The sequence below is a fragment of the Protopterus annectens genome, chromosome 4.part0, assembly GCF_019279795.1.
Source record: "Protopterus annectens isolate FY-2018-M chromosome 4.part0, PAN1.0, whole genome shotgun sequence".
NCBI lineage: Eukaryota > Metazoa > Chordata > Ceratodontiformes > Protopteridae > Protopterus > Protopterus annectens.
The window spans coordinates 833,697,543-833,722,819 of NC_056733.1; the positions used below are offsets into that span (position 1 = coordinate 833,697,543).

Sequence of the window (25,277 nt, forward strand, 5' to 3'; positions counted from 1 at the left end):
GGACAACTCTTGATAAAGACAGACAACACCACAGTTATGTGGTACATCAACAAGCACGGGGGGGGGGAGCTCATTCCTACCCACTGTGCAGGTTAGCCATGGCTCTGTGGAACACAGCCTTGAGCAGTCGAGTGCACCTGCAAGCTCAATTCCTGCCAGGCAAAGAAAATTCACTGGCAGATGATTTAAGCAGAAATCTAATGGACCCACACGAGTGGAAACTGGAACCAAGCACATTCAAACTTCTAATCCACAGGTGGGGAACACCAGAGGTGGACCTCCTTTGCTTCCCCCCCAAAACCATCAATTGAGCAAATTCTGCACCAGAACTCCGACAGCCAAGCATAGAAAGTGGATGCCATATCCTTCACATGGGAAAACCTCTCAATCTATGCCTTTCCCCCCTCTGCCCTCCTCTCAAAAGTACTTTTCAAGATCAAGCAGGACAGGCCAAGGACAATCCTTATTGCACCAGACTGGTCATGCAAGCACTGGTACCCGCACCTTTGCAGCCTGACAGCAGTGCCACCCTGGCACCTACATCAGACCCCCTCTCTGCTGTCCCAGCAGGAGGGACAGATTTTGCATCCTCAGCTGCAAGCCCTGAACCTGGCAGCCTGGCTTATTCCCTGAAAACATCACCAACAACCATCAGCAAACAGGTGCTGGATGTCCTATTTGAGGCCAGGAGGCCTAGTACTAGGAAATCCTATTCAGAAAACTGGAAAAGATACTGTTCTTGGAGCCAGTCTCAAGGAAAGGGCACAGCCGTGCCCTCCTTACCTCAAATCCTAGATTATCTAGCAGAGCTGCTCCACAAAGGTCTGTCCTTCTCATCCATTAAGATTCTTGGCTCTGCCATCTAAGCTCATTACAATACTGAGCCATCCCTCTTCTCTCGCCCTCTGATCAAACAGTTCCTGAGAGGAACTAACAATTTAAGACCCCCAAGCAGAGCGACCACTCCTGCCTGGGACCTTAACTAGAGAAGCTCACGCTTTCCCCCTTTTGAGCCTGCAGCTTCAGCAGAGTTAAAATCCCTCTCTTGGAAAACAGCCTTACTTCTAATCTTCCATGTGGACAGGGTTTCCCTCAGGACTAACCCATCTTTTATGCTCAAGGTGTGGTATCCAGTGTGGCTTTAAACCAATCCATCCATTTACCAACCCTTTTCCCTAATCCTCAGAATAAAGGGGAAAGGATCCTGCACTCCTTGGACGTGCACAGACATCTCAGGTTCTGCCTTGATAGGACTAAACCTTTCAGAAAATCTGACCAGCTGCTAGTCAGTTTTGCTACAGGGGCAGAGGGCAAGGCCATTTCAAAGCAAACCGGATAGCACACTGCATCCATTTCTGCTACAAACACCATGGAAAAACCTACCCCACAGGGGATCAGAACTCATTCCACTAGGGCTACCTCAACCTCTACAGCATTTCTCAGAGGAATCCCTACCAGGGGCATCCTGGAAGCTGCAACCTGGAGTTCTGTACACACCTTCACCAAGCATTACCACTTACCTGTTAAAATGGAGAAAGGCAGCACAGTATTCAGGCAGGATCCAGTTTATTCAAACTCAAAAAAATAAAAAACAAACACTTCTTTTACATATACTAAGCGCTTTCACCCATATCCACAGTGGGCTTCTTCAGAGTACAATGAACTTAAAAATCTACCTCATTAAATACACTACAAATCACACAACTCCCTGAAACAGCCAGTAAATAGTTCTAATAATTGGTGTAATTAATTAATAGAATTCATTGAACCTGACTTTTTTCTTATTTTTTAAGGTTCCAAACAAAGCATAGTAAGCAAAAGAAATCTCTCCATTTAAAAGCACTCTGGCAATTGGTCGTAAATGTGGAAAATGACTGGATATTAGTTAAATATTTGTGCAATATAATATAAAAAATCTTTACACTGTTAATTATATAATATAAATAAAATACAAATGCATTATATATAAATAAATGTTCATCAAAGTAAATAAAAACATTATTATATAAATGTATAAATATAAAGTTATGAAAGGTTTTATATATATATATATATATATATATATATATATATATATGTATATAAAAAATTAAATATATATTTAAACTTTAAAAACTTACATATCACAAGAACTTTTAAACACTTTAAAACAAAACAATTGTCTAAATATTCATATACAGTATGATTTATGTTTTAATATAGTAGCAATAGAGATATGATCATTGATTCCTGGTAGATTTGTGGCATCCAGTCTCAATTGCCACAAACACTCTTTGGCTTCCAGTAAATTTTTGTCGTCACCCCCTTTTTTATTATTGTTTGGAATTCTGTCTATAACAAAAAATATAAATCTCTTAAATTCTCTGCATTTCTGGCTATGTATAAATAGTGAACTCACTGTTTTTTTTATTTCTTATGTCTCTTGTGTGTTCAAGTATTCGGTCCTTCCGTTTCCTGATGGTCTTCCCTACGTAATATGCGGAGCAGCTTGTTACACCATAGATGTCATTAATCTATTTTCTGTGATACCTCACGCTTTGGTTTAGAAATGTTTGAAGCTAGTCTATCAAGATTCAGTGATATGCATATTGTTAAACGTAAGCTTATAGTGGAGCTGATGGAAATGGTCTTAAACAATAACTTTATTTTTCTTGATGGGGAGTATTCCAAACAATGTACAGGAGTCGCCATGGATGCTAGATGTGCTCCTATATATGCTAATTTGGGTTTAGCATTTTGGAAGACAGTTCCTTTTTACCTCTGGATATTGGTCTAAAATAGTACTGTATTTAAGATACCTGGATGATATTCTTATTTTTTGGAAAGGGATCAAGGAAGAAATCCAGGAATTTGTGGAATTTATGGTTACTACAACCACCTTTTTGAAATTTACTAGTACCATCTATGAGAATAGATGTGAGTATTTAAACATATTATTGTATACAAAGGATGAAATGATTGGTTCTAATATATTTCGAAAGAAAACATATTCAAATTCGTTTTTACACTATGAGAGCTGCCATCCCCAGTTTCAAAAAAAGAATTTAGTGAAAGGACAGATGGTTAGACTATTGAGAATAGTGAGTGACAAGTTGTTTCAAGATGAAATTGAACTTAACAACATGTTTCTTGAAAGGGGTTATCCTCGAGAATTAATCTACAACATCAAAAAAGAGGTGATGGTTAAAAGGAACCTAACATATAAACAAATTATTAAATTTGGAATAGATAGTGACACACCCAATAATTAAATGAAAAACAAAAGGGATGCATTTGTAATTCCATATAAGAAAACAGCACCCAAAATTTCTAATATAGTTTAAGACATGGCTTAGTCTTTTTATGAATAAAACAGAACTCACTGATATTCTTGGTAGTTACCCCAAGATTACATATAGTAGGGGTATGAATTTAAAGCAATTATTAGAGACCAGTACCAATAAGAAATGACATAAAATGTCTAAAATGATAAATGCGGTCTATGCAGTACTTGCAAATATATAAATGATTGTCCCTACGTAGTTGTCCATAATTATGGGAAAACTATTAGATGTCCTGGGTATTGTAATTGCAATTCCAAGATGGTGGTATATATAGCAACGTGTACAAGCTGCTCAGCATATTACGTAGAGAAGACCATCAGGAAACTGAGGGACCGAATACTTGAACACACAAGAGACATAAGAGAAAAAAAAAACAGTGAGTTCACTATTTATACATAGCCAGAAATGCAGAGAATTTAAGAGATTTATATTTTTTGTTATAGACAGAATTCCAAACAACAATTAATAAAAAAGGGGGTGACAACAAGAATTTACTGGAAGCCAAAGAGTGTTTGTGGCAATTGAGACTGGATGCCACAAATCTACCAGGAATCAATGATCATATCTCTATTGCTAGTATATTAAAACATAAATCTTATTGTATATGAATATTTAGACACAATTGTTTTAAAGTTTTTAAAAGTTCTTGTGATATGTAAGTTTTTAAAGTTTAAATATATATATTTAATTATATATATTATATATATATATATATATATATATATATATATATATATATATATATGTATATATATGTATGTATATAACCTTTCATAACTTTGTATTTATACTTCATAAATATTTATACATTTATATAATGTTTTTATTTATTTTGATGAACATTTATTTATATATAATGCATTTGTATTTATATTATATAATTAACAGTGTAAAGATTTTTATTATATTATATTACACATATATTTAACTAATATCCAGTCATTTTCCACATTTACCACTAACTGCCAGAGCGCTTTTAAATGGAGAGATTTCTTTTGCTTACTATGCTTTGTTTGGGACCTTAAAAAATAAGAAAAAAGTCAGGTTCAATGAATTCTATTAATTAATTACACCAATTATTAGAACTATTTATTGGCCGTTTCAGGGCGTTGTGTGATTTGTAGTGTATTTAATGAGGTAGATTTTTAAGTTCATTGTACTCTGACGAAGCTCACTGTGGATATGGGTGAAAGCGCTTAGTATATGTAAAAGAAGTTTGTTTGTTTTTTATTTTTTTGAGTTTGAATAAATTGGATCCTGCCTGAATACTGTGCTGCCACTCTCCGTTTTAACAGTTTTTGGTTCCTGTTGTCAATCGTATTACCTTGGGGCAGATACAGGTTTGTGTGGGGCTCCTTTTATTTTACATATGGAGCTACTTTTGGTGCAATACATGGATGTCACACAACGCCTCATCCGAGCTATGCAGGAAAAAAGGTTTAAATTACCCGCGACTTATAATATATCACTGACTGAAACGCGGGCAGAACTTTTCACTTCACATTCTACGCCGGGTACTAGCCCGGTTATACCGTCGGCTAGCAGTGGTTCAGCAGCAAGTGTCAGTGGAGGGGTAAACAAAGGTAATGTGCAGACCATTAATTTACCTTCCAACACCGCAGTGAACACTAGAGACGGCATTACAGAAGGTACAACTGGTGTAAAACAAACTAGCATTAACGCTTGGTTGGCAGCTCCGGTTTTGAATAACAGAACGGTTACAGGCAGCAACGATATGAGCTCACTAAATAAACAGTTTGCAGAATTTGAAAAAAAAATTAAAACTACTCAAATCACTCCAAATGGACAATGTTTTCCTCGAGAGATCCATCAAATTGGAGCAGGTACCGAAAGGTTTAAGGGTTTCAAGCTGCTGATAGTGTTCGAGGAAGGTAATCAGTTTTTCGAAGATCTGACAAAATTATTTGATAGAACAGGTATGGATTTAATGAGACTCATTATTCGCAATAACAATGCTAAGCTTGCTATATTAAGCGAACAGCTTTTAAGGTTAAATACAAGTATTACTAATGACCTGCTTTTTGAATTTAACAAGTACCGTTTTGAAAATATTTTAAAAGATATGGATAATTTTGTAAACAAGGGGCTAGAAATTAAAAATAATAAGCTCTTGAGAGATACAAATGATTATGCCAATAACGGAGCTTATTTACATTTTGAAGCTATTAAGAATAGAAGGCAAACTGTGGTTAATGATAGAACTACCACTCACAATACACCCTCAGTAGACAATATGAGGGAATTCAGTACAACCCATGCTAGGGTTAATAACAGAGAGGAGGATTAAGCTTTTTTAGAACAACAACCCCTCAGGTGGTCAGATCGGATTCGCAACCGCCTTCAGGGGCAACAACATCAGTAGGGTTACCACGAGGGACCAGTGAGCCACCGGCTGAATCAAAGGTATGAAACTTCATTCGGTATGACAACACGATACAACAACAGATAGACATATCACTGGACATTGGGGTCGATGATGGATACTGTTATTGATAACCCAGGGCAAGGTCAGACTGATTCTCCTACCAATGTGGGTTTTGATTACAGGCAGGACAATGACTTGATATTTACACCAGCAGATTTTAATATTAACAATGAAACAGTGGATTTTGGCATTGTCAGATACAGATGATACATGTTTTTTTTAAGCAGTCTTGTTCAGTTATTGAGAATGGCGGATTTTCTATATACAATTATTCTGGAAATGAACTTACATCTAGTCATATTACTCTATAAAGAAAGGCTTCACTTTCATCCCTCAATTTAAACATGATGTGGGAAAATTTTGATTAATTTTAGACTGTACATTAGAATGTTGAATTTAAAAATGTTTTTTGCTAATAACATTAGACCAACGATAGATGATGAAACATTGACATTGAAAAGAAAAAAGTACCTTTATACCTCCACAAAATCCTATGATACACCTTTTTGAAATGTTATGTGAAACACAAATACGTAGGTGTGTTAAGAAGGAGAGTATAGTTAATGATGATTTGACTTCAGCAGAAAGATTCTGTTTAAAGGAATTAACTACAAGTGATAAATACTGGGTTATGAAACCTGACAAAGGTGGTGGGGTAGTGGTTATGTCTAACCCAGGCTACTTGAGTAAAATGACACTTATGTTGAGTGACTGCAACACCTATGAAAACGTTTCTAAGTATGAGGTATATAGGGCATATGCTAAACTTTACTGGCAGTTATATAAATTTTTGATGGATGGTGTATTAAACAAAGATGATTATGATTATTTGATGGTAGAGATACCTATCACACCATCCATCTTTGATATTCCCAAAATTCATAAGGACGTGAATAATCCACCTTTTAGGCCAATAGTATTGGCAAAAGGCTCTAAAACTGAAGCTATGGCCTCGTATGTTAGACGTTCATTGCAAGGGTATTTTAAACAAGTTACCCCACATACTCAGATTCATTGCTTTGCTTAGATGTCGTGAGAAAGCATGCATCTGACATTTATTCTAACACAATGATGGTCACCATAGATGTCATTTAATCTGTTTTCTGTGATACCTCATGCTTTAGGTTTAGAAATGTTTGAAGCTAGTCTATCAAGATTCAGTGATATGCATATTGTTAAACGTAAGCTTATAATGGAGCAGATGGAAATGGTCTTAAACAATAACTTTATTTTTCTTGATGGGGAGTATTACAAACAATGTACAGGAGTCGCCATGGGTGCTAGATGTGCTCCTATATATGCTAATTTGGGTTTAGCATTTTGGGAGACACAGTTCCTTTTTACCTCTGGATATTGGTCTAAAATAGTACTATATTTAAGATACCTGGCTGATTTTCTTATTTTTTGGAAAGGGAACAAGGAAGAAATCCAGGAATTTGTGGAATTTATGGTTACTACAACCACCTTTTTGAAATCTACTAGTACCGTCTATGAGAATAGATGTGAGTATTTAGACATATTGTATACAATGGATGAAATGATTGGTTCTAATATATTTCGAAAGAAGACACATTCACATTCGTTTTTACACTATGAGAGCTACCATCCCCAGTTTCAAAAAAAGAATTTAGTGAAAGGGCAGATGGTTAGACTATCGAGAATAGTGAGTGACGACGAGTTGTTTCAAGATGAAATTGATAAACTTATCAACATGTTTCTTGAAAGGGGGTTATCCTCGAGAATTAATCTACAACATCAAAGAAGAGGTGATGGTTAAAAGGAACCTAACATATAAACCAATTATTAAATTTGGAATAGATAGTGACACACCCTATAATGAAATGAAAAACAAAAGGGATGCATTTGTAATTCCATATAACAAAACAGCACCCAAAATTTCTAATATAGTTTGAGCATGGCTTAGTCCTTTTATGAATAAAACAGAACTCACTGATATTCTTGGTAGTTACCCCAAGATTACATATAGTAGGGGTATGAATTTAAAACAATTATTCGAGACAAGTACCAATAAGGAATTACATAAAATGTCTAAAATGAGTAAATGCGGTGTCGGTGTATGCAGTACTTGCAAATATATAAATGGTGGTCCCTACGTAGTTCATAATTATGGGAGAACTATTAGATGTCATGGGTATTGTAACTGCAATACCAAGATGGTGGTATAATATAGCAACGTGTACAAGCTGCTCAGCATATTACGTAGGGAAGACCATCAGGAAACTGAGGGACCGAATACTTGAACACACGAGACATAACAAAAAACAGTGAGTTCACTATTTATACATTGCCAGAAATTCAGAGAATTTAAAAGATCTAATTTTTTTGTTATAGACAGAATTCCAAACAACAATAATAAAAAAGGGGGTGACGACAAGAATTTACTGGAAGCCAAAGAGTGTTTGTGGCAGTTGAGACTGGATGCCACAAATCTACCAGGAATCAATGATCATATCTCTATTGCTAGTATATTAAAACATAAATCTTACTGTATATAAATATTTAGACACAATTGTTTTGTTTTAAAGTTTTTAAAAGTTCTTGTAATATGTAAGTTTTTAAAGTTTAAATATATATATATATATATATATATATATATATATATATATATATATCCTTTCATAACTTTATATTTATACTTCATACATATTTATACATTTATATAATGTATTTATTTTGATGAACATTTATTTATATATAATACATTTGTATTTTATTTATATTATATAATTAACAGTGTAAAGATTTTTATATTATATTATACATATATTTAACTAATATCCAGTCATTTTCCACATTTACCACTAATTGCCAGAACGCTTTTAAATGGAGAGATTTCTTTTGCTTACTATGCTTTGTTTGGGACCTTAAGAAATAAGAAAAAAGTCAGCTTCAATGAATTCTATTAATTACACCAATTATTAGAACTATTTACTGGCTGTTGTTTCAGGGAGTTGTGTGATTTGAAGTGTATTTAATGAGGTAGATTTTTAAGTTCATTGTATTCTGAAGAATCCCACTGTGGATATGGGTGAAAGCGCTTAAGTTTGTTTGGTTTTTATTTTTTTGAGTTTGAATAAATTGGATCCTGCCTGAATACTGTGCTGCCTCTCTCTGTTTTAACAGTTTTTGGTTCCTGTTGTCAGTCATATTACCACTTGCCTATCTTTTCTAAATCCAGAGGTGGATTTGCCACAGCAGTCTTACAAGGCCTGCTAGCCAGCCCTAATACTTCTTGACTGCCTCCACCCTTCCTCAGCTTTAGGAATCAACCCAAGTGTGATGACTGCAACAGTGAAACACGAAGAACATAGTACAGTTGTGTACACTTGCCATAAATGTCAATGTTCGAGTGTATTCATTGTTGCAGTCCTGGTTACCCTCCCTCCAGCCCCCTGACTTTTCTATGCTTTCTACCTATCCTCTTTGACCATATCTTATGGCAATGGTATTTACTTTTTACTGTAGGTGTTCTACACCATGTAATTGCTTCCTATTTTGGGGGCTCGTGACATCTGGGGCAAGAAAAACTGATGTAATGGTGTTGGTTGCATGTTTTATACCCCTGATGACCTGACGTCATGGAAGAGGTGACAGCATCCGACGCAGAAATCCCAAGACTCTGGTATTCGGGCCGACTGAGGGCTACCTGCAGACAGATAACCCAAGTGTGATGACTGCAACAGTGAATACACTCTAACATCTATGAACCCAGGAACCAGAATAAAACACACTTAGCACTTGAGTTGACAAACCACGGAATGTAGAGGTGCTGGAAACAAAATATCCAAAGCGAAAGTATGAGAGTATTTGTAAAATGTATATCACATTTATTAGAAGCAAAAAATCACGTTAAACACTAAACAGCGCTTTTCGTTCCAGCAATGCCGGAACTTCCTCAGACAACAACTTCCTTTGTTACCACTTCATTTATAGGGATTCACAACTATCGGCAGTTAATTATTTAGAATTAACTGATCACTTTAAATTTAAAGAACCAAGTACATTGTAAAATGTTTATGATGTTGTTTCCATAAAAATACAGGACTGCACAAAAGTTCCAGAGGGAAACCCAATATAGTAACAAGATAAAACAATAAGCAATATATGTAATGAAAGGTAATAATAAAGTGCTTACAATTCTTCTAAAAAAATATAGGTCATAAATATGTTCTAAAATATCAGAAGTCTAGTTAAAGTGTGAGGTGACTCCACTTAAACATGTATATTATGAGACATATGTACAACCTAGTAAAATTAACTACACAGATAGTACCTGAGTAAACGCTCAAAAATAATGTATTAGAGTTTAAAATTTTGGCTTAATGCTCAAGTACTTTAATAATATTTTTTAAAATGTCAAAGTTAAAAGTTAAAAATAAAACATGTATATATATATATATATATATATATATATATATATATATATATCTTTAATTATTATTTAATATTTATTATAATTTTTAAAATCACCTTAATAAGCTTTTAATTTTAAGAATGCATGCAATTGAGCAGTACTCATTGAGACCTGGATCACTGCAGGCCATTAAGCGTAGTTGCCATTTTAATTCATTTCTCTCAAGTTCTAATTTTAATAAATTATCATTGACAAAAAAAGATTCTTCAGCTTCTTTCATGATCTGACTAATCACCATAAATTTGAATGTATGGCCTAAGTTTTTTGCACAGTGTCTGGCCAGAGCATTTTCATCTTTGTTTTTCGCAATGGCATAGTTGTGCTCATATATCCGGTCACACAATCGTCTATCTGTTTTTCCCACATAGAATGACGGGCATTTTGTACACTGCGCTAGACAGACTATTGCTCTGGAATTACAATTGTAAGGTTCATTAACATAAAAAGTTTCTTTTCTAATGGTAAACTTATCTGATGTCTCTATGTATGAACAATAGTTGCAACACCCACACTTCTTAGTCCCTCTTTTGACTTTTTTAACTTTAAGTTTGATTTCAAGTAACTTTTTTAAGTTGTGGCCCTTTTTGTATGAAATAATGGGTCCAAAATTAAAGATACTTGATAAGTTTTTGTCTAGAGATAAGAACCGCCAATATTTTTTCACTATTTTACCTATGTTCAATGCTTCTATACAGTAGGTGAATGTAAAAGCTATAGTGAAGTCTTGGTTATGTTCTATTGTGTCATTCGAATCTTGTTCCACTGTAGGTATTGTGTTGGAATCTAGATGGTCAGTGGGGTTTGTGTTAGTCTCACCCATAGGTGAATTGTTTAATACTACAACAGTATTCAAAATGGGTTTATATATTCCCCTCTTTCTTTTTTCAGTGACTTCCTGAAAAAGTTCGTGCAAGAATGAGTTAGGGTAGCCTCTGTTTATAAACATGCTATATAAAAATGCACATTCTTCAAAGTCTTCATTCAAAGTAACCATCCTTGCCGCCCTAACAAGTTGTCCTTTGACAACAGATTTCTTCTGGTGTAAAGGATGCATACTTGTGAAGTGTAAGTAACTGTTGCAGTATGTTTCCTTCCTAAAAATCTTTGCTATGTATTTATCTGTGCTTTTATTTAAATAAACATCTAAAAAGTTAATCGATGTTTCCTGAAAATTTTTTGCATACTTTCTAAAAAAGACCATGAGTCCCTAAGGATTTGGGTTTCCAAGTCAACATATTTCTTTCTTATTTCTAAGACTGAGCACATAATGTTGGAGTAATCTCCATGGAGATTACTCCAACATTATGTGCTCAGTCTTAGAAAGTAACACCTATGAGGCGACAAGCAGGAATGAATTAAACCAAGCATACAACAGAATTAGAATGTTTCTAAGTGATTTATACACTGATGGCATCATTGACATGAAACAGTATGCATACATAACAATGATGGCACCAAGGATCCCAAAAATTTTCGGGATACCAAAGTTACATAAAAATCTACTAGACCCCCCTTTTAGAGCACTGGTGGACGCAAGACAGTCCATCACATACCCATGTGCAAAACTAGTGGACTCCATACTAAAGAAATATGTTGACTTGGAAACCCAAATCCTTAGGGACTCATGGTCTTTTTTAGAAAGTATGCAGGTTACAACTTTTAATAAAACAGCGAATCTTTTAACTGTGGACATCTGTGACTTATATTCATGTATACCACATGATTTAGGAATTGAGTGGGTAGTTGACTTTATTAGAACTAAAGGGGCACATGACAATGAATGCACTCTAGTTGAGCAACTCCTAGATATTATTTTAAAGAACAGCTTTGTCACTTTTGAAGGCAGGTTGTTTAAACAACAAATAGGAGTAGCGATGGGTTCCCCAGTGGGCTCAAGTTTTGCAAACTTGGTGTTGGCCCACTGGGAAAACAGTTACATCCTTAGTAGCCATTGGATGAACAGGATACTCTGCTACAAAAGATTTTTGGATGACATTTTCATCATCATAAATGGAGACAAACATGTTGCAGATGAACTTGTGAATTATTTTAATTCAACCACCACCTTCCTAAAATTTACAAAAAATTTTCAGGAAACATCGATTAACTTTTTAGATGTTTATTTAAATAAAAGCACAGATAAATACATAGCAAAGACTTTTAGGAAGGAAACATACTGCAACAGTTACTTACACTTCACAAGTATGCATCCTTTACACCAGAAGAAATCTGTTGTCAAAGGACAACTAGTTAGGGCGGCAAGGATGGTTGCTTTGAATGAAGACTTTGAAGAAGAATGTGCATTTTTATATAGCATGTTTATAAACAGAGGCTACCCTAACTCATTCTTGCACGAAATTTTTCAGGAAGTCACTGAAAAAAGAAAGAGGGGAATATATAAACCCATTTTGAATACTGTTGTAGTATTAAACAATTCACCTATGGGTGAGACTAACACAAACCCCACTGACCATCTAGATTCCAACACAATACCTACAGTGGAACAAGATTCGAATGACACAATAGAACATAACCAAGACTTCACTATAGCTTTTACATTCACCTACTGTATAGAAGCATTGAACATAAGTAAAATAGTGAAAAAATATTGGCGGTTCTTATCTCTAGACAAAAACTTATCAAGTATCTTTAATTTTGGACCCATTATTTCATACAAAAAGGGCCACAACTTAAAAAAGTTACTTGAAATCAAACTTAAAGTTAAAAAAGTCAAAAGAGGGACTAAGAAGTGTGGGTGTTGCAACTATTGTTCATACATAGAGACATCAGATAAGTTTACCATTAGAAAAGAAACTTTTTATGTTAATGAATCTTACAATTGTAATTCCAGAGCAATAGTCTTATCTAGCACAGTGTACAAAATGCCCGTCATTTTATGTGGGAAAAACAGATAGACGACTGCGTGACCGGATATATGAGCACAACTATGCCATTGCGAAAAACAAAGATGAAAATGCTCTGGCCAGACACTGTGCAAAAAACCTAGGCCATACATTCAAATTTATGGTGATTAGTCAGATCATGAAAGAAGCTGAAGAATCTTTTTTTGTCAATGATAATTTATTAAAATTAGAACTTGAGAGAAATGAATTAAAATGGCAACTACGCTTAATGGCCTGCAGTGATCCAGGTCTCAATGAGTACTGCTCAATTGCATGCATTCTTAAAATTAAAAGCTTATTAAGATGATTTTAAAAATTATAATAAATATTAAATAATAATTAAAGACATATATATATATATATATACATGTTTTATTTTTAACTTTTAACTTTGACATTTTAAAAAGTATTATTAACAGAAGTACTTTAGCATTAAGCCAAAATTTTAAACTCTAATACATTATTTTTGAGCGTTTACTCAGGTACTATCTGTGTAGTTAATTTTACTAGGTTGTACATATGTCTCATAATATACATGTTTAAGTGGAGTCACCTCACACTTTAACTAGACTTCTGATATTTTAGAACATATTTATGACCTATATTTTTTAGAAGAATTGTAAGCACTTTATTATTACCTTTCATTACATATATTGCTTATTGTTTTATCTTGTTACTATATTGGGTTTCCCTCTGGAACTTTTGTGCAGTCCTGTATTTTTATGGAAACAACATCATAAACATTTTACAATGTACTTGGTTCCTTAAATTTAAAGTGATCAGTTAATTCTAAATAATTAACTGCCGATAGTTGTGAATCCCTATAAATGAAGTGGTAACAAAGGAAGTTGTTGTCTGAGGAAGTTCCGGCATTGCTGGAACGAAAAACGCTGTTTAGTGTTTAACGTGATTTTTTGCTTCTAATAAATGTGATATACATTTTACAAATACTCTCATACTTTCGCTTTGGATATTTTGTTTCCAGTACCTCCAGCACCTCTACATTCCGTGGTTTGTCAACTCAAGTGCTAAACACTCTAACATCTACATTTATGGTAAGTGTGCACAACTGTACTTTTCCTGACTTAGCTGAAATAATATTTCCTTAATAAACAAATGCCCAATCTGATTAAAAACATTGAATCTGATGTCTGTTCTTTCCATTCCTTAATGGCCGAGTTATCGGATTTGACTAGGATCAGACTTGGGCCACTCTTGGACTTTAGATCCAGAGCTTAAGCTCCTTCCCTTACCCTAATCCCCTGTAGCTAAAGTGATACCTGACATCTTGTTTGCCAGTCATTTGCTGTAGACTTATTACAGTAAACTCTCAGTTAACTGGAACTCAAGCAACCAGCACTGTCAGCCGCAAAAAATCAAAGAAATACAGTACAATTTTCATGTGTTGCACTTTGTTTTCCCCGCAGAAACATAGTAAGAGTTTTAATAAGGACAATAGGAATAAATTCCCCCCTCTCCCCATCCTGAGAACAAGTCAAACCAAGCAAATAGTATAGGGCAAATAGTATAGGGTACCGTATTAGTCAGGCCTGTTTTTAATAGCAACTCTCAAGCAACCAGTAACTACAGTTATCTGGCATCTACCAATCCCCACGGGTGCCAGTTAACTAAGAGTTTACTGTATCTCATCTTATATGAGTTTTTTTTCCCCCTTTTGCTCTTACTTCTCCTCCTCCTTTTGTTCTCTGTACCTCTCCCTTTTACATAAAAACAAAAAAAAAACAAAAGGAGAGAGACACTTAGTAATAGTCACCTTTTTTTTGACACCATGCCTTTTTCATGACCTTGGCTTGTGGTAAAAAATTTTGCATAGTGTTCTCATAGCATCTTTGTCTCGTACATTTCTGATGGTATAGTTTGGTTTGATGAGATGTCTGATATGGTTTGTACACTACTGTTTTTAGTGTTGTGCCACTGTTAGTTTTCTTCTGGTCATGTCTGATGAACCTTCTGTGTTTAAGAAATGCAAGGCCTGCAGCCACAAAATTCTCAACTGTGATGCTCATGCCAAGTATGTGCCCTATTTAGGGGTTGTTCATGTGGACAAACAATGCCCTATCTACACTGCTGTTGGCTCTAGGTCACTTGTTGACAAGTGAAACAAATTACTCATCAAGGCTCTGAGGGAGAAGTTTCACCTCACCTACTTCTTTAGCTATCTCCCTTCAGCAAGAAAAGCTGCTGATTTAAATCCAGAGGTCAGAAGAGACATGACAAACCTAAAGACATAAGGAAGTCGAAGGAAACCAAAAAGTGGTTGCTGATCATTCACCTTTTTGTGGTCCGTCCCTGAAGGTTTCAAAGTCTTTGGATTTGACTGCAGCATTGTAACCTACACAATATCCAGCACCACATTTTCCCCCAGAGCCAATTTTGTCCAGGCTGTGATTCACATTACTTTGGGAGAAGCATCTTCATTGCTTGTCCTATTCCTCCAATTTATGCAGTCTTCCAGGAGCCATTCTGAAGAGGACGAGGCTAAAATGAAGCTCTCAGGACACAAATCCAGTCGGGGGTTCTGTCTGCCCAACCGTAGTTAGAAGTGTAGGTGTGGGCCCATCTCCCCATTATGTTATTACTCATTCCCTGAGCTGACCTTTAGACTTGGGGCTGTTGGATCTGGGAGCTTCACAGGGTATCTTTGTCTGATCCAAGGACCTGGTCTTCATTGAATTGGATGATATCTCTGACCTAGTTGGCACTGAGTGTCTTGGACGTGGATGGATCTTCGAGCCGAGGTGCTGATGTTATACCCGAGGAGCCTAGCTCGATTCGGAGATTCTTTGAGCTGTCCCTTCCTCTCGGAGCTTTGGAGCTAGACTGCTCGGCTCTGGTGTTGGCTTCGGAGTGGAGTCAAGTGGGATTGCAGGGCCAATCTTTGCTAGATGCACTGAATCCTACAGGAGAGGTCTTTAGTCCTGTCTCTACTTCTGCCTTTGAAACTTTTGAGAGTGCGCTCTCTCATTCTAGAGAGCAGACTTCCCTTTCCTGCTCAGATCTGTCTGTCCCTCTACAGGAGTTCCCTGGGTCCTGATCCTACACATTTTATCCATACAGGACAGTCAGCACCTCAAAGCCTTGAATCCATCTGCATTGGGGACCTTTGCTCTGCTTCATAGTCTTACCCAGAGCATACCACTGTGGAAGTTTGTCAGAAACATTCATGCAAAAGGAGGCATGCTGACTTGAGTCCTTATCTGAAGATACTGATTTGAGGTGCAGGGGTTTTTCAGACCTCCCCTTGAGGATGTCTATTTGGATAGAACCTGGATCAGTTGAGATAAAAAAAAAAAAAAAAAAAAAAGGGTGGGGGGGGGGGGGTTAGTCCTCCAAAGCTGCATTCCAGGAGGAGTCAGTATTTCTCGAAGCTTTTAAGATTGACCCATCTACATTTTGGGTAGTTCCTCCTATGGACAAGATGGTTGACCTGATTGATTTCTAAGCAGACATGGAAAGAACTGGATGTGGCAGAAATGATTTCACACAAACCTGACTTGTTTCCCCAATGGATGGTCCTTATTGGAGCAAGGGTCCTGCCATGGATTCCATGGTGGTGGCGGCCACCAAAAAGGAGCTTGCCAAGGAATGCTTCACTCCCCAGTCCCCTAACAGGGAGTCTCAGGCTCTGGACAGGTTTGGGAAGCAGTTTTATGCTTCAGGAACCTTTTCTATTAGTACACTAAACTAAACTATTTGGCACACAGTATGCTTCCAGAGAGGTGTGACCAAGGAGCCCTCCAAATCTCTCTCAGGGTCCCCATCTACAGAGGAGAGACTATTTGTCCACTCAGTTGGCCACCCTTCAATCCTTTTTGAATATGTATATGCACCTCATTTCCAGTGCAACCGAAGGCTCTTTGAGCTGCTGGTACTGCCATAATTAAGAGACTTGCCTGGATGCACCTGTGCGACTTTGTAGAACACTAAAATATCCTTTATCAATTCCCCTTATGATGGCTCTACATTTTTTGAGCCAAAGGTAAGAGATGCTATCCAGAAGTGAACAAGTTTGAAAAATGTCTACTGTAGGGATTTGGTTTACTACCCCCAAAATGACCTTCACTAGGAACAGGAAGGGAGGGAAGAAACACTGGTCCCACAAATTGCAAGGTTTTGTTCCTGAGACGTTTGGTGATGGACCTCCCCAAGGCAGGGGAGAAATTCTAACTATGGATGGTTGAACCCATGACTGTGGTGGTCTGCAGAATCAATACTTTTGGGGTCCTTTCTCCAGTAGGCCTCACCAGCTCCCCTGAACAGTTGTCTGAATGCCACACCCTGGAGGCATTTGGGGGGGGGGGGTGATGAGCCTTGCATCCCATGGTATCTATATCCATCACTGGAGATGCTTTGGTACAGAGGATTATAATCAAAGGCTATTCCATCCCCTTTTTCTTCTATCCTCCTTGCTCAAAAAAAAAAAAAGAAAAAAAAAACAAACTCCCCAATGTTCCACCCACCCAACAAAAGGCAGCGGCAGTAGAAAATAAAGCTGCTAGACAATCTGGTCGTCCAGGATGTCCCACCAGACAAGCAAGGATCAGGTGTTTACTTATGATTCTTTAGTGTCAAAGAAAAATGGCAACCTCAGGTCAATTTTGGAACTCTGCAAGCTGAACAAGTATGTGAGATGAATGAAATTCTGGATAGTAATGGAGCAGGTCATCCTTCCATTGCTGAGCAGGAATAGTTGGATGTGCTTGATAAACCTTCAGGATGCATACTACAACATAAAGACGGACAGACACTCCAGAAAGTTTCTCTGCTTCCAGGTGGCAGACTGTCGCTTCCAGTTCAGAGCAATGCCCTTTGGTCTCACCATAGCCACGCCTCCAAAGTGTTTGTGTACAGCAGTGGATGCAGCTCATGTTCAACTGTGGGGGTTCAGAGTGTTCCCATAAGTGGATAACTAGCTTATAATTGCCCCACCAGGAATTGACTTATCTGAGCCAGGGACTCCTTGCTGCAACGTTGGGGTGGCTGTGTTGGTGCAGCAGTTAGTGTTGTTGCCTCACAGCAAGAGGTTTTCCAGTTCGATTCTCGGCTGGGGTGCCTTCTGTATGGAGTCTGCATGTATTCTTTGTGATCGCGTGAGATTCCTCTGGGTGCTCTGCTTTCTTCCCATATTCCAAAGACTTGCAGTAGGTGGATTGGACACTCTAAATTGCCCATAGGTGTGTGTGTGTGTGTGTGTGTGTGTGTGTGTGTGTGTGTGTGTGTGTGTGTGTGTGTGTGTGTGTGTGTGTGCAAGTGAGTGGTACAGATGAACTACTGTGGAAGGGCTAGCCACCTGGCGGTGTAAACCTTGGGTCGAGATGATTGTCACTGTTGAAGTGACACCCCAACCCCATGTGCAAAAATGGGGAAAAAGGGATCAAGGATGGATGGGACTCCTTGCTCACAACTATGGATAACCATGATCAAGTTCAAACTTCAGCCATTTCAGACCTTTAAGTTCATCGAGGCATACTTGGATACCATATTGCAAATCGCCAAGCTGCCAGACTACCAGAATTGAGGATTATGACTCTCCCAACAGGCTGTAGCAGTACTTGCCAGGCAGAAGCCATCGGCAAGGTTGATTTTTTTTTTTTTTTTTTTTTTTTTTTTTTTTTTTTTTTGAGGATCCTCTGCTCAAAGACAGCTGCTGTAATCTTAGTCCTCCTTAGCAGATTTCATGTGAGAGTGGCTCATGTCAGTGCAATGGGCAATGAGCTGGCAGCCCACAAATTTCCCTGGATCCCCCTCAAAAGTTTGTAAGTGTCATATTCATTGGTGGTTGCAATCTCTGATAATATTTCAGGGTTGATCTTTTGTTCTTCCTTCTCCCCAGGCTACATTGACCACAGACACCTCCCAGCTAGGGTGAGAAGTGCCATTTCTTGAGTTTGGAGGCCTGTCTTCACATCAATATTCTGGAGATGAGGGCAGTTTTACTAGCATTGCAAGCATTCCAGGACACACCCTTCCTTCCCAGGGGTGTGATCTCTATCCAGATAATGTAGTCTGGTACATCAATAAACAGAGGAACATTATCTTAACCATTATGTTGAGAGAGAGAGCACGAGTTTGGCAATGGGCAATGTCTTCTCATCCCTTTCTAATAGCAATGCACATACCAGGGAAGTCCAGTGTTCTAGCAGACAGGTTGAGTAGGCTTATCCTCCTCCCTCACAAGAGGTCCTGCATTCTGACCATGGCAGATCAGATTTTCAGCCACTGGGGCAAACTGTGCTGCAACATTTTTGCCTCCCATCTTTAATACTAAATGCAGTAGGTACTTTGCCTTGATCCCCAAAAAAGGGGAGTCCTGAAGGGATGTTATGACACACACTTAGCCCTCCAGTCTGCCTTAGGCCTATCCTCCTACTCCTCTCATACCAAAGTTCCTTCAGAAAGCACTAGAGGAAGGCTATGGTAATCCTCATTGCCCCATTTTGGCCTCAATGGGTGTGGTTACCCTTCCTCTAGTCTCCAGTGGTTCACTTCCCATTGGATGCTGGACCCTGGTCCAGATCTTCTCTCACTCATCTCGACATTTAAGCCTTCAAGCTGACCAGATCGTTTCTCTGGTTTCGATGATGGCTAGGCAGTCTGGGTTTTCTTTCCAAGTCCTTGATATTTTGACCACTGCACAGAAATCTTCCAACAGGAAGTGTAAGTGGGAGGTGGGCTTCTAGTAGAAATTTTGATCTCTTTTCAGCCCCTCTCCTGGCGATCTTAAATTTTCTAGTTTCTCGGTTTCACAATGAGGCTAGCTAGTCTGATGTGTTCCAACAAGCAGCCATTTCCAGTTTTCACGTTGAAGAAAATCAATTCCTCGTTGGCCATCTCAGATAGTTCAAGGCCTTCCTTAGGGGTACCTTTCTACAGCCTCCCCTCAGGTTGCCCACATCTCCTGCTAAGAATACAAACCTTTGTGGAAAGTGTCATACACAAGGGGCATTAACTTCTTCAGGAATGATAACCTCGTTTTGTTTCCTAATTGATAAACACATTATGAGATTAGTGATAAGATTAATCTACTCTTTTTTTTTTTTTTTTTTTTTTTTCTTTCACATAGAAATTAAGTTTATTAATAGGAGAGAAAGGAAGTAATGGAAAAGTTTAGTATGGACATCCTTCTAAGTGGGTAGACGTTGAGGAGACAGGGTGATTAAAACAGCAGGAAAGTAATTGGTTAAAACACTAAACTGTAAGGCTGGACTACTGATTGTAGTAGTATGAGTGGATGTGTGCTTTGGCAAGATAAAAAAGGGAGCGAGTAAAGTAGGGCTGGCAGCTGACTGTGTAATTGAACCATTGAACCTGGAAGCAACAGAACAAATTAAAAAAAAAAAAAAAAAAAAAAAGCTGAAGAGGGGAATAAGCATGCTTTTGCAGATCTCAGAAAACCGGTTAACCAATACAGGGGTAGAAATTCAGATGACAAAGAATGATTTTAATTAGAGTTACAAGATTTTTTTTTACCTAGTAGACCCAAAAGCTGATGGCAAGAATTATAGATAGCAAAAGTTGGAATAGTGAGATTAAAACAATGAGTAAAGAAAATTGTTGGTTCAGGTCAACATATTGATAATGCAAACATTGTGTGCACTAATGTTAAGGTGAGTTTTAAAAAAATCAGTGTTTCTTGAACATCCTCTAAACAAAATAAGAAAAAGAAAAGCATTTTTGAAGGGGGCCAGGTCTCCTCTATGTGGGGGACTTCACAGCAAGTGCCATCATGGGGGGAAAAAAGGCACACACCCCAAAACAGGCCATATTCCCACATCCTATGTGCAACTTTTTGCAGCTTGCAACAATATACTTGAACTTGGTAACAACCAACAACATACAGCAAATAAATAATTAAAATACAGAATTTGACCATACTAAAGACTACACACTAACTTTTATTAGATTATCTACACTGTACACAAATGCTGAGTGCATACTTAACATGTTAAACAAGAGTGACTTTACTTTTGGTGGCTTGGACATTACATCTGCAGGAAATGAACAACTTTTACATCACATTATAGCAATGAGATGCAGTGGGAAAGATGAGTGTTATAATATGGTCATAGGAGAGTTGTGTGGTAGCCAGTTGCATGGAGATGTACAGGTGGCTAAACTTGTTGATGGATATTACTGCAAGGGAAAATCGATCTTATCCTGAGGTTCACAATCGGTTATTTATCTTAAATGAGACAGGAACTGCAAGGGACAGAGGCTTACATTGGTGGTAACCCACAAGCTTGCTGAACTCATTTTAGAATAATACGTTTTGGAAGCAGTCAGGCAGTTTTAGTGAGAGAAGACAGGAGGGCAGAACTGGATTTTCCATAGAATCTGAGGGTGAATTAAGAAAAGTATATTAGATCTGTATAAAGTTTTCTTTTTAGAAAATTTCCAGAGTCATTGTATCCTGTTATGGTAATGGTCTTTTCCAATCAAAAGCTTAATATGCACATTAGACTTCAAGATTACTAGCCCTTCTGTATGAAAGTTGTGTGTGGAACATACTAATGTTTCAAATGATTAGGTTCTTTAGGCGGAATGTGGATAATCCTGCAGTATGTTTATCTGCAAGCCTATTCAACGTTGGGAAAGGTGCGTAGCCCTATACAAGGGTTATGAGCTTGGATTTAGTATATACAAGTAAGAGAACAGTGCAAAATGCTTTTTTAACTAGCCACTGTAAGTCAGTGGTTATGGTGGTTGCAGACCTTGGGGAATTTGTACTTTCCAGTCTGAAAGAAAGCTTCCAGTGTGTGTAGGCTGTCTTCTCTTGCTTTCTCCATTTATACTGGTCTTAGGAAGTGACAGCATACATTTTAAGGTTTTTTGAGATGAGAGTCTACAAGGGTGATTTGTTCAGGATAATTGCATATGGCTGTATGCTTCTTACAAAGATGTTATTATGATGGATCTTGGTGTTTAAGATGCGAGAAAGTAGTCACCGAGTGTTTCACCCAAGGACGTCTGGTAACATTCAACACTTCTTGCCTTACCATTGGCCAACAATCTCCATTATGTTCAACATCTGGGAATTAAGTTATTCTTAGTGTTAGAAAAGGTTTTATTTTATTTATAATAATGTGTATGAAGTAATTAAAGTACCTAGTAGGTGGGTCAAGTGACCTGTCGTTAGCCCAATAAATATTGGAAGTGAAACTCGTGCTATACAACCTTGCATATTCATTTTTCTTATGTATTGTGCTGTACAAATTGCATGTTCATTTTTCTTGTGTATTAATTTAACTGGGTGAATGAACTTGTCTGTTTAAAGCCCTTTTTCCACCATGACTCTTCTAATGACTGTGAAATGCCCTTTTAGAGCAGATGATAGTCAGTCACCTTTTGTGAAGTCATAAAAATCCAAAGTACCAGGACAATACCAGACTGGCATGGGGAGGGTGGCATGCGAATGCTACAAAAACAAGTGGTGTGCAGGACTGAGCCATGTGCGTGTACGGCAGGTATCTCTCAACCTGCAGATATTGAAAATGGGAAGAAAGGCCCTTGAAAAACACTTGGCCAAAATCTGTTCATCTAATTAGCATAAAATTTAAATAGCACATAACTCTTTCCCGATTCTAGTAGAAATGTGGGATACTGCTGGTAAATGCATGTTTAAAAAAACAGTGCAGCAAACATGGTGGAAAGAAGCGGTCTAAAAGCTACAGATTTTAGTGAACTGTGTTACAAAATTCTAGCATCCAAGATCATTTACTTTTGCTTAAGAAAAAGTGAGTGCAAGATGCATGTCCTCTATCTTTAAATTGTTTTTGCCACTAGTATGTTGCTCATTTAGTGTAGTTTTCTGTGTACTAGACAGCTTCATAAATAACATAAGGGAGGATTTAGCATATTGTATTAAGAGGTAAATTAATCCTAACATTAGAGTCACCCTCTGCAGGAGTAAATTGGGCCTGAAAATAGGAACTTTCCTCCAAAACAGGGACAGTTGGAGAGGTCTGGGAGGCAGAGGTCTTCAGCACTGAGCCTTTTTACTTGGCAATGTTTTACTTTTGACATAACCTCTAAAATATGGTGAGTGTAGATCTGATTCCCTTGGTCAAAATAAAAGCAAAATCATCAGGAAGCAAGTTACAGGAAGAAAAATTGGTGGGGGGATGGGGAAGTTGGAGTTTAAGGCTTGCATAGTGACTGAATCAATATTGCATGGCTGTTAAGACACTGAATGTTTTTTAGACTCATGTTAAGAATTGGTGGTTAATTGTATGACCTTCCCCTTTTTTCCCGTTAGTTTAGCAAATCTGTAAGGCATCATCTCTTGTTCTTGGCTGACCCAGTTGGAGGTGTAGATGGAGATAGGTTCATAGGTAGCAACTAGCCTTGCAGACTAGGAGACTGTTGAGAGCCAAGCCCAATTTCTTAATTGCCTCAAAGCACTGTCTGGTTAAGTGACTTGCTCAGGATCACACAGTAGGCAGATTGAGGCTGAGGGAATGAAACCCTGGACTACAGGAAGTAATGGAGAAACCAGCAGGACCGAAGAGGGTGGACGGTCCATTAGGGTACATCAGAGTGTTCATGGATCCCCAAAATGATGGGGGGTAGTGGGTTTAGTGGTGAAAGGAATGAAAATGATCTGTAAGAGGGCAGAGGGGAAAAAACAGCTGCTTTTGACATCTGGGCAAAATTCAAGTTGGAAAAAAAGATACTGGAGATGGATAACAAGTTGGGGGTATAATGAATGACATCTTAAGACAAGGGGAGGTTGAATGTGGTCAGATAAATGGACTATTAAGAAGTGGTTATATGGGTAGGTTATATACATGTTTTGCTAGGTAAAGTGTAGTGCTCGAGCAATGCAGAGATCAAAGATCTTTGAGAAAGAACTGGACATAACATTTTACGATGAAGAATAGGAAATTTTGAAAGCAATCCAGTCTGACAAACTTGGTGTTAACATTGAGGATTAATATAAAAATTTATAAAAGATTCATCAACTGCGGTATGCAGTTCCCAGCAGTTTGCACACAAAGAAATAATGGTGACTGGTAAAGTGGGTTACCTTATTTAGATATTCTGGGATTGTCCATGGGATTGAAAATAAGGCATTGGCCATTGCATTTGTGTTTTTGAAATAAAGGAGAGAGCTATAAGGTAATTCTCGTGGTTTCTTGGTAAAAGACCACTGAACAAAGAGGACTTAATGAATGTTGATTATCTGCTAGCGAAAGGGTTTAGACATGCAGCTTGAAGGAGGTGAAGGAAATGAAAGCAAGCAGTAGTAGAAGGATTACAGTACAGATATGGGAAAACTTTGCTATTCAGGTTAGGTTGTTAAATTTATATTTCTGAAAGTTGACTGTATGGTTCTGGGCAAAAGGAACATAGAGTTTAACGATAAAGGGTTTACATAGTTTGGAATAAATGACCCTTAAAGGGGCTTATGTTATTTATATAAACAGAGAAATTGATGGTTCTAGCTGAATGATTTAGTTGTCACAAATGCTTGTTGTATGGAATTGTCATGATGTTTTTCTGAAATGAATGATGTGACACAATGGTGCATTGGAAAACTAGTTATAAAAGCTGACGGGTGTGCAATCTTTTTGACTACTAACCATTTTGGTTTTATTTTGTCCTATGTTTTTTTCTGTGACAGTCTGCTATGTTGATGTTTGAATTGGCCTGGATCATGTCCAAAGATTCCAATGATATGCTATGGTAAGTAACTGCTTGCAATTTTTATGATGTATAAAGACTGTTAAGTGAAAGCAGCAAATGTCAGTAGTAGTTTCATCTTTTTTTTTAATGTTTCTTAAGTAATTGTATTTTAGTTGGCAGTGAGATTGCTGTAACAATGTTATGTTACAACCCGACTTCAGAGACACAATACAGTTTTATCTTGATTCAGGAGAATATCAACACAGTTTTATCTTGATTCCGGAGAATATCTCAAACTGTTACGTTTTAGCAAGCTCCAGTAATTTAATTACAGAAGAATTGCATTTCTTCATGCAGTCCATTTGTCAGTCACCTTTTGTTCATTGACCACATTGTGTGCTACACATTTTTTTTTGGGGGGGGGGGGTACGTTGTCCACCCTTTGGGTTATGCTTTCCCATTTTTGTTGCTGTTTTGAGATATTACTGAGATTTTCATTTATATATATATATATATATATATAT

At 37.4% G+C, this 25,277-nt stretch overlaps 1 protein-coding gene across 1 annotated transcript in view; it reads left to right on the forward strand.

Moving 5' to 3' along the window:
• CDC45 (cell division cycle 45) overlaps positions 1–25,277 on the forward strand; it is a gene marked incomplete in the record, with an annotated part of 734,635 nt that overhangs the window by 265,085 nt on the left and 444,273 nt on the right. Inside the window, 1 exon segment of the mRNA XM_044068778.1 lies at positions 24,752–24,813. Within this exon segment, the coding sequence (XP_043924713.1) occupies positions 24,752–24,813 (62 nt within the window).